The sequence below is a fragment of the Rattus norvegicus genome, chromosome 1, assembly GCF_036323735.1.
Source record: "Rattus norvegicus strain BN/NHsdMcwi chromosome 1, GRCr8, whole genome shotgun sequence".
Classification (NCBI taxonomy): domain Eukaryota; kingdom Metazoa; phylum Chordata; class Mammalia; order Rodentia; family Muridae; genus Rattus; species Rattus norvegicus.
Genome location: NC_086019.1, coordinates 49,575,123 through 49,585,565, shown reverse-complemented (window position 1 = coordinate 49,585,565; position 10,443 = coordinate 49,575,123). Strand labels below are relative to the sequence as shown.

Sequence of the window (10,443 nt, the reverse complement as noted above, 5' to 3'; positions counted from 1 at the left end):
ATTGGTGGGATGTTCACAGCCATAGTCCATGGGACCTGATTTGCCCTCAGAGGAAGAAGAGGAGGTGATGTAACAGAAGATGCCAGGACGGAGGGCAATTTTACATGCAGTATAATACAGCACCTGCATTGCTAACGACTTCGTTCTTTTCAATTTTCCAAAGATGCCACGGCATTGACATTGACCCTTTTACCCCACTTTGCCAAGCTGTTGATCCTAAAACAAACACAGCTGGGCCCGTCTGACTGCCCGTGTTATTTCACAATCAACTTAGGGCCGTGGTTCTCTACATGAGAAATAAATTAATTTCTCAGTGGGCAATTCCCCTAGTTCCAAAGAAACTGATGCAGCTTTCAAGGGTAATTTTCAAAGAGGGGAAGTCATTCCTCCATCTCTGTCCTGGTTTTATAGCAACACCCTGCACCTATATGTGCCATTAATATCTAGTCCTGATAGACAGAGGGGATGGTGGTGAAAGGGAATAGCACCCAAACAGGACACCCAAAGCAGGGAGTGGGCCGGCACGACCAATTAGGAAAGAAAATGATGTTTACTACACACAGAATAATAAAATTTCTCATTTGCACACACCACCTTTGACATTAACCAGAGCCTCCTCACCTCCTATGTTTAACATGTCACGGTTTCCACTACTAGTAGTTTGTACACATTTTTACTTTGAAATGGGGGGGGGTAGGAATTAGGGGAGCAGGCTCGGAAAGAACCGGTGCTACCCTAAAAGGAATGAGGAAGTGAGAGCGGAGCAGTCTCTGGCTGGCTCTCTCTGTGTGACAGCCCATGATGTTCCTTCCGGCCCCAGTAATATTCTGAGTTTCCACCTGCCCGCCCCCGTCACATATAACGTGCAGCACATGAGGCTGAGGGCTCCCGTGCCTTGTCTCTGGGGGTAGATTCTTAGGGTCAGAGTGTCATGTTGTGTCTCCCATTTTCCACAGTCGGCCAAAGGTAAAAAAAAGAGCTCTCTCTGCCTGAAGACCCTCGCTGGGTAAGTACTTCAAATTAACAGGACAGAACATAAACACATTGTGGGTTGAGGGTCTTGGGTCCCTGAAGTCTCCAGGGCCAGTGCTATTAAAAACAGCTCTACTGAGAAATATGTGTCGCCTTAGAAGGACTCTGAATGCAGAATGCTTGGCGACAGAGTGTAAGCTGCAGCTTGGGGGTTTAGGGATTCCGTAAATGTTATCTTTTGTTTCTGCATACCGTATATAGTGTCCTGGAAATAAAGTTCTGTCTTACTTGGGTTGCAGGAGAGTGCAGAGCCTTTAATATAGTATGTATGAACACTCAAAAGAAACGAGTCTTAGTTATTGTAATTTGCATTTAGGCTCGCCTGATGGGAACTTAGTAACACACAACAAAGTTTGAGAGTAATAAAGACGTCTGGCTTAAAGAATTTAGGAATAAGTTTCTCAGAGGCTGTTCTTAGTCATAGGTGACATTTAGTAAGAAAGACTGATTTTTATCTTATTTCATGGAAACGTAGGAATTTTTATTTCACTTGGATAAAATAAGAGGCAAATGAAACGTTGGATGAGGTTCTCACGATGCTTCTTAGTGGGAGCCTGGTTTTAAGTGAAAATTTTTCTATCCAGTAGCTTTAAGCTCTGGGTCTTTCTTTTGTTTTCCAAACTGACTCTGAAATTTGAATTTGACTGGACTGGTTATTCTATCTTCTAACTCTTTTCACTTACGATTTATTGTAGACAGAACCAAAGCCTCGAGGTAGAGAAAATTCCCCTTGGACTGTCAGCCCCGAATCCAATGAAGTTGATAAGCAGTCTCGATGGTGTACGTGAGTCCTTTCCCTGCTCGTTCTTCTTGTCCACAGACGAGGGACGAGGACCTTCACTAACGTTCCTTCTCCCTCTCTTTCAGGCAAAAACGCTTAATGCCAACAACATGGACACATTAATTGAATGTCAGTCAGAGGTAAGAAAGTAATGTTTTAAACTTTTTATTTGCACTGTAATTAGATAAAAGACTTTTTTGGTTTCTTGTTTGGGTTGTTTAATTATCAGGGTGACTATAAACTAAACACATCTACTGAGCTCTTCCAAAACAATGTCGATCTCAGAAGATAAAATACAGAATCCGTGCATTTGACTTAATTTTCAAGATGAGCAAAAGGCTGCATGTGCATTTTGTGGCGAAAGATGGGGTGTCTTCGGATGCCACTATTTTAAATGAAATGTGTGTTTTCAGGGCGATATCAAGGTGCTTCCATTGCTGACGTCATGTGAGAGTGAAGACAGCATTTGCCAGCTAATTGGTGAGTTTTGAAAACATACTGATCGCTCCTGTGCGCCTAACTAGTGCTCTTGGTTTGCAAAACCACAGGGCTTTTACTTTACTGAGAATTGGTTTTCTAAGTGTTCTGAGAGACCGCAGAACATTAACCCTTGACTAAGACGGGCAGAGCTGTAGGAAAGAAGATTCTGTCCGTAGCCAGTGCTCAGCTCTGCAGGGGGTTTCCAAGAGGTCTGCCAAGTCTCAGAACCTATAAATAAGCCTTGAGGATGGACGCGTGCACACATTGGAGAAACAGACACTGCCCTTCCCACCCGCTGCTTCCTTCTCTAGTGGAGACCGCACCTAAGAGCCCGTGAGGCAACTATTGCTGATCTCCAACCTCAAAAGAGTCAGGCAACCTTTCTTACCATCTTTCATAACACTTTTCATTATGGTACACATCAGATCTGACCACCCCTCCCAAGTATCAAGATGGGACCTCTCATTCTTGCCTTTCTTCTACTTGAGGGCACAAAATATGCAAATGGTAGGATACTTGGCAGAGTGTCAAGCCTTGGTGGCAACCTGCTTGGAGAACTGCGTACTGGCTTCTTAAATGAAGCTGGGAGTGGGTGGTTGCAGGGTTCCCTGGGTGATATAGCCCCCTCTAGCGGTGGCAAGTACTGGGATGGAGTTGAACAGCCACCCCTACCCAGAATCTTCTAGAAGATCTTTGAAAGGAAGCAAAACACTTCCTCTCTGGAACTTTCGCATTCAAAGAAATAAATTAAAATAATATCCATTAATCAGAAATACGTTCTTTGTAGTCATTAGGAATACGTTAAAATGGGTGGTTTTGACCCACAAGCCGTTTAAATTTTGCTAGTTTTCTGTAGCTAAAAGCTGTGAACGTAAAAACAGGAAAGGTGGGGCCTTTGAGGAACACTGATGTTGATGTTTGGAAACTGGCTACCCTGACAACAATGTGGTTGCTTTGGGGTTGATATTTCTAGATCACAGTTCATGCCCTGGGCCTTCTAGAATTTTCAACACTGGGTTTGTTGGTTTGTATTTTTTTTTAAAAAAACTTTTGTTTTCAACGTAGCATGCTATAGGTAGGATGATGTAGCCAATGCCATCCATGTTCTAATGTGGATCTTGGCTTGTTATTGACATGGAGTTCTCTCTTTATTTTTTCCTTGGCTACAGAAGTTAAGAAGAGAAAGAAAGTGCTGTCCTGGCCATCTCTCATGAGAAAGCTCTCTCCTTCACCAGACTTCTCTGGGTCATTGGAACCAGAGCTGAAAGTGTCGCTGTTTGATCAACCCTTGTCAATCATCTGTAAGGAGAATGACACACTCCCTAGACCCATCCAGGTAGGTGTGTGTGGACTCTAAACCTACCTCCTTTTCCTGTGGGACCAGAAAAGTCTGTGGAAATTCTGAACACGATGGACATTGGCTTTCAAAGAAAGCCTGCCCCTGCTGTCCAGTGCAGCAGAGGAGCGGTCTGCTGGCTGAAGAGCCATCTGCCGTCTGTATCCATCAATATACTCTGAACCATGGTCCCTCCCTCAGTCCTTTGTCTTGTGGATTGAAGAAGGTGGAACATTTGTAACTTCTAAAAACTCATCAGAGAGGGAGCAGAGGATGTCTGTGGGGTTAAACCAGTGCTTCTACAGAAGCATTTGAGAGGAGAGAGGGGGCCCAAAATAATGTTCAAATGTGCAAAATTAATGCCTTCCCAGTTTACAACCTCTGAGAAAAGAGGGTAAAAAGGTGTCATTGGTAGCTCTGGCTTCAGTATGCTTGTAAGTCTCTCCTGTAACTGGAGCCTACAGATTGTCGTGATTTCACAGCAACAGCGTAGATGTCTCCAAGTGACTGTTTTCTGCTCCCGCAGGACATCCTCACCATCCTCTGCCTTAAAGGTCCTTCAACTGAAGGAATATTCAGGAAAGCAGCCAGCGAGAAAGCCCGCAAGGAGCTGAAGGAGGAGCTTAACTGTGGGGGCTCTGTGAATCTGAACCAGCTCCCTGTGCACCTCCTGGCTGTGGTCTTCAAGGTGAGCCTGCCTGCGGCATTTGCACCACATGACCTGTTGAGGGCATGCTGACAAACTCATCAGGAGACCTGGACCTGGCACTGCTCCCTGATAGGCAAAGCTAGGAAGGTCTGGGAGTTTAGTTTTTTTCCTCAGTTAAACCTTTCAGTTATTCTTACAAACACCTGTTGCAATGACCCCAGGTTTTAACTGAAATGGTGGCATGGGATTCTCTCAAAAGATTATTTGATTGCCCCATGGCCAAGTCCATTCATAAATCTGGTCTCACCAAATTTCACCTACCTAGGAACAGTGCATCTTACTATGCTGGCTACTGGGGGGTTCTTAAGTATTGTGTGAGTTTGGAAGAGGCCCCTAAAGGAAGTAAATACAGCAATGTGACTTGGGTGCACATTTTCCTCCCTCCAGGACTTCCTCCGAGGAATCCCCCTGAAGCTGCTCTCCTGTGACCTCTTTGAGGACTGGATGGGAGCCCTGGAGAAGCCCAGTGAGGAGGACAGGATCGAGGCCCTGAAGCAGTAAGTCCTCTGGCACTGTAGGAACAAGGCCTCCCTCTTCTATCCTTTATAAAACTGTGCAAGTGCTTCAGGATTCCTGCCTCGCAGAAACTGTGCAGTCCAGGGAATCTGAGCGGAACTGCTTGCCTGCTTCTATCATGGAAGCCAGAAAAGGCCCTGGGTATTTAAAGGAAGCGGATCTACCCAAATGAGAGAAAGCACTTCTTAAAAAGCAGGAAGTAAAATAAATAAGAAAATATCCAATAAGCTTATTCCTATAAAAAAATCAGAAAGTAAACTTCAATACTCATAGATTCCAAGATGGGAGGGAACCTAAACACGGGAGTAGTTTTAAAAGAACTCAGACTTCTGAATGCTTTACCACAGGTTAGCCAACAAGATTGGAGTTATCCTTAACGTCATTAACTGGTGTCTTGCCAGACACTGTTCTCTTATAAACCCTTATGGCACCACAGAACACCTTGAAAGAAATGGTTTCGTTCCCTAAATTTCCACAGAAAACTGCATTCTTATGGTTAATAAAAAGTTTTTAAAGAAAAAGGTCAAATTCTGAGAGCTAGCATTTGAAGTAGGAAGTGTGGCATGTGCGTTACTCGAGAATCCCCGGAGGCCTTCTGTGAACATGCCAGTACTCTTGCCACACCCTTAAAAAGCTCATCAATATGCAACAGTTGTCCCCACAGCCAAGTATTTTCCATGAAATATTTACCAGAAAGAGGATGGTTTCTGCCCTTGCCCTCCTCCCAGAATACTAGAATTATCATGTTTCTGCTTGCACATAAAAGTCTTTTCTAAAAATAGCACTAAGAAATGAAAAGACCCATGTGTCGGATTCGCTTCATTTTTTAAAATATCCAATATAAAGAATCCAATTTATTGTCAGTAGAGCAATGCTCGTGTTGAAGTACTGCCTTGCCTCTAGCTATAAATGTGCTTTTACAGGTTAGTTCTCTCTAAAGACTCCTTGGGATAGTATAAAAATAGGTGATCTTCATTTGAAAACTACAATCTAAAAAGGTGTGAGAAAGCCAGTCTTACAGGGCTTGAAACAGAACGGATTCTGACACGGCTATTTAATGACGAAACAGAATTGTTTCCAAAATGTGAGGCGGCCTGTGACAGTCAGACGCTCTGATTCGCAGTCAGCATTCCTGTGTGTGATAAAGATGGGCACTGTTGGAGTCTGCTCCAGCCACGGGGAGTCCAGGAATGAGCGTTTCACAACGTTTCTTGTGAAAATGCACCTTCCTCGTTTTAAAGGAAGTCTGGTTTGGGTGGAGCCTTTCGAGAGGCCATCCTAAAACCACGTGACTTTATTCCAGGGTTGCTGATCGGCTCCCCCGGCCCAACCTCCTTCTGCTCAGGACCTTAGTCTACGTGCTACACCTTATCAGCAAGAACGCCGAGGTCAACAAGATGGACTCCAGCAACCTGGCCATCTGCATCGGACCCAACATGCTCACACTGAAGAATGACCAGAGCCTGTCCTTCCAGGCCCAGAGGGACCTGAACAATAAGGTAAGTCCGCCTCGGTATGAGAAACTCCCCGTTACGGAGCCTACTCTCTGTAAAAGCCAGGCACTGCAGTGCTTGTGGTTTGAGTTTCTCAGATGACTCAGGGACCACAGTGGCGATCTAAACTGCAGGATGTTCTGTCGTGGTTCCACAGTCACAGAGACCTGCATTTGCTGAAGCTCAAAATGCTGTCCTGGCTGACAGACCAGAGTAACAGACACAGAACTACCCCCACAACTGGGAAAAACACTTTGTTCTTGTTCTTCTGTGTATCACATTCTGCCTGTTCAGCTAGAAATCTGGGCCAGTACTTCCTTAAATGAAATTGTAGTTACTAGGGTTGGGGATTTAGCTCAGTGGTAGACCACTTGCCTAGCAAGCGCAAGGCCCTGGGTTCGGTCCCCAGCTCCAAAAAAAAAAAAAGAAAGAAAGAAAGAAAGAAAGAAAGAAAAGAAAAGGAAAAAAAAAGAAATTGTAGTTACTTCAAAGTTTTTTTTAATTCTGAAAAAAAATGCACACCTCAGAAAATATAATAATAAAGTGTATTTATTATTCCAATGGGCTTTTCAGGCACATGAAAGTATGTAGTCTTAATTCTGCCACTTCCTGCATAGTTGACCCTGACATGTCCTCATTCCTTTTACCTTTTTTATGAATGCACTTAAGCTGACAAACTGCTTATTTTCTTTTTCTTTTTTTTTTTTTTCAGGTTAAGATCTTGGTGGAATTCCTCATTGACAACTGCCTTGAAATATTTGGGGAGAACATTCCGACACATCCCCGCATCACTTCTGATGACTCTCTGGAACACACTGACAGCTCAGGTACAGAACATTCCGTCACTTGTCTGGGGAGAAGTTCGGGCCGGCCATAGGTGCTCCGTGTAGCTCCGTGTAGTGATGGGAAGCCTCCCTGGTATTAGAAGCAGGATTCGCCTTCATGGGTCAGAATTCTGTAAGGAAGTTGCTAACCACAGAGGCCTTGCTGTTAGATTTACACCGCACGCACGCACGCACGCACGCACGCACGCACGCACGCACGCACCGGACACTGCCTCACTGTCTGTAACGATCTGGTATTTTCTCCTTCTCACTCTGAGTCATGGATGACTCTTGATTCTACTACGTAAACTTCAGCTATGGGTTGGAGAAAGGAGATCCCAGCTCTGCACTGGAATGTGAGTCCATCAAAATGGACTTTGATCCTGTACAAGAGCTCTCCAAAGGACCGGACATGAATTCAGACCAGTAGACCTTAGAGAACATTATTCTTGTCGTCTTCCTCTTTCCCTTCCTTCTCCCTCCACCTTATCTTCCCACTTTCTTGACATTTAAAGACCATTTTCGACAGAAGCAAAGTTTCAGTGTAATCTGCTTATTGTCAGAAGGAACCCCAGTACACTTCCACCAAAGCACCATGGATAGGGTGGCCTGCAATAAATACCGTTGCTAAGAGAGCCTGGGCAGAATGTTCAACTCTTCCTTAACTTTCCCCAGACGTGTCGACTCTGCAGAACGACTCAGCCTATGACAGCAATGACCCGGATGTAGAGCCCGCGAATGGAGTTGCCTCTCCCTGCAGGCAGTTGGAGGGTCCCTCTACCACAGTGGCTGGCATGGATACCCGGGGGCCCCGGAACACCTGTGAGTCGAGCTCAGAATCCAGTGTCAGCATGGTAGCCAGGCTGAAAAGCTCCATTGGCCAGCAAGACAGGCGTTTCTCTGAACCCAACATGCCACCCTCACGAGAGTGCTTCGTGGGCCCGATAACCAAGCAAAAGCTAACGAGGAGCGAGGACAGCTTCGTTCTGCCCCAGGAAGCCTCCTGTTCTGAAGGCAATGAAGCCGAAGATCCCTTTACAGAGGAAGTCTTCCCAGCAGTTGAAGGCAAACCCATGAGACCAGTGGATTTGAAGATAAAGAACTTGACCCAAGGTTTAGCATCTCCACAGGGACCTGCAAACAAAGCTTTCTCCAGCTTCTCCGCGGGGGAATCTTTGGACAGCTCACCTGTGCCTTCTCCATCCTGTCCCAAGAGAAACTTCTTCACCAGACACCAGAGTTTCACCACAAAGACGGACAAGACCAAGCCCCAGAGAGAAATTAGAAAGCACTCCATGTCATTTTCCTTTGCGTCTCACAAGAAAGTGCTGCCCCGGACCTCCAGCATTGGGTCTGAGAAATCCAAAGACTTCTCTAGAGACCAGCTCCAGAAGGACTTGAGGAAAGAGAGCCAGCTTGCCGGCAGAATCATCCGGGAAAATGAGTCCGAAATCCAAAGCCAAACAAATCTGGGCTCCAGCTTGTCTGGAACCTGGGCCCTCTCAGTTGATAACACGTTCCAGTTCATTGATGTGAGGAAGCCAGGAAGCCCACCATCTTATGAAGAGGCCATTTATTACCACACATCAGGACTCACAGCCTACAGTGGCCAGACAGTTGGGAGTATGAGAGCAAGAATGTTGAAGCAGAGCATGGCGGTGCCCCCTGTGCCTTCTCACCATGAAGGTGAGCTCAGTGAAGGGATACCTGGTGGACACAGATCGTCTTCCGTGACTGAGCACTGGACACAGAGTCAGACTGTCCATGTCTCTGTAGAAACTCGGGGGAGATCTGAGCTACATCGATTGAGGACAGTGTCTGAGTCCGTGCAGAGGGCTAAGCTGGACTACCTTGGGCAGCAACGCAGCCACTTGGTCTTTGAGGTTGACCAACTCCGATGTGCTAAAGAATCCTACATTTAGGAAGGAGACCGTGTACCATGGCTAACTTGTATGTGAGGATACTGCTGCAGAGAACTGCCTGTCGAGTCTGTTTCCCAAAAAGTCATAGATAAGCTCATTCAGAATGTCATGTGGAGCTCTCCTCTGTGAGGATGGCTCTCACAGTGACACCAGATCGTGTCCGTGTGTAACAGGGTTTGTGCAATATGTAGTAAATGTATAAAATGTATTATATACAAGGTATTTGATACAAAGGGTGTTATGTGCATGCACTTCTGTACTTTTCATATGCTGCTTTCTTGTCCTCAGGCACTTGTTTCTATAGACAAAGAATCTTTACTTTTAACATTACAGCAAATGTCATGCCCATGTTCACATTTTCTGTGAGCCACATGTAGGCAGAAATGTCTGCGCCTCTGATGCGTCTTCCCCTAAGCAGGCTTATAACAACTAATCAGCATCATAGAAGAGAACAGACTGAAAGACTGTACTCGGTGTGTGAGCTGTCAGCCGCGCTGGGCGAAGGTTTTTCAATCATGTAACGGAATGTGAGTGGCGCGGTGGAAATGCGTTCTGTCAGTATTAACTCACGCAGAGCACTTTGAGCCTCTGCAGCTCAGTGATGCCTTGTGAGGCTGTGTGGAGGTATGTGATGTCGTATGCACTGGGGAGTCTTGTATAAGTCTTCAGTGCAGTTCATTTATTATTCACAATAAACTGTCCCCTTCTTTAGACAGTTCATTACTTGCTGACGCTATATTCTTTGCCTCAAATAAAAGTCCATCCAGAACATTATCCACACACTGGTCCACTCAGCCGGTGTCTGTTCACTAGACACTCACTGTAGGCCAACACATACCTCAGGGAGCTGGTGCCCAGGAGATGTAGTCTCTGTTCTCTGGGGATTTGAGCCACTCTTTTGAGTAAGCAGTCATTCAAGAGACAGAAAAAAACTACAGGACATGGGATAATCTGGCACATGTAATGTTTCCACGTGACTGAAGTAGACTTCCAATGTCTTTGCATGCCTTGCTTTTGTGATGTCCAATCTCCTTTATTGTTAGCAACCATAAGGAAAAAAGTTTGTGATATTAGAATTTTACTACTCCAGGGCCAGTATGTTTATCTAAATATTTTAAAATGCAGGGCACCCGTCTTTCTAATTACATCCATTTTTATAAAACACTGTGTACACCTGGTTCTTCCTCAGAGGTGATTTACTGAGCATTTGCTTAGTCAAGTTGTAAATTGGGTTGCCCAGGCATCATGATCAAAAATAACATTAATAACTCTAATAAACCAGGTGGTGGCGGCCCATGACTTTAATCCCAGCACTTAGAAAGCAGAAGTAGGGGGAATCTCTGAGCTAGA

The 10,443-nt window shown here is 45.2% G+C and overlaps 1 protein-coding gene across 3 annotated transcripts; it reads left to right on the top strand.

The window, feature by feature from the left end:
- The first annotated feature begins 818 nt into the window (after positions 1-818).
- Positions 819-9,816, top strand: Tagap (T-cell activation RhoGTPase activating protein). Of its 3 annotated transcripts, none has more exons than XM_003748695.6 (10): positions 819-1,006; positions 1,728-1,812; positions 1,900-1,953; positions 2,227-2,293; positions 3,463-3,629; positions 4,156-4,317; positions 4,726-4,835; positions 6,158-6,353; positions 7,060-7,174; positions 7,847-9,811. In XM_003748695.6, exons 2-10 carry the CDS (start codon positions 1,786-1,788, stop codon positions 9,091-9,093), a joined length of 2,145 nt encoding a protein of 714 aa, XP_003748743.1. In that variant the 5' UTR covers positions 819-1,006; positions 1,728-1,785; the 3' UTR covers positions 9,094-9,811. The 3 variants fall into 3 exon arrangements, with proteins under 3 accessions (XP_003748743.1, XP_006227974.1, NP_001296378.1); XM_006227912.5 differs by having other exon boundaries at positions 832-1,006; positions 1,728-1,816; NM_001309449.1 differs by lacking the exon at positions 819-1,006 and having other exon boundaries at positions 1,786-1,812; positions 7,847-9,816.
- Positions 9,817-10,443: the final 627 nt, after the last annotated feature.

What these genes read in the sequence shown, in the direction of transcription:
- Tagap (NM_001309449.1), top strand. Translation starts at nt 1,786, where the DNA reads ATGAAGTTGATAAGCAGTCTCGATGGT. An exon ending in CAGCATTTGCCAGCTAATTG is followed by an intron (nt 2,294 to 3,462) that starts GTGAGTTTTGAA and finishes CCTTGGCTACAG; the next exon opens with AAGTTAAGAAGAGAAAGAAA. An exon ending in TCCTGGCTGTGGTCTTCAAG is followed by an intron (nt 4,318 to 4,725) that starts GTGAGCCTGCCT and finishes TCCTCCCTCCAG; the next exon opens with GACTTCCTCCGAGGAATCCC.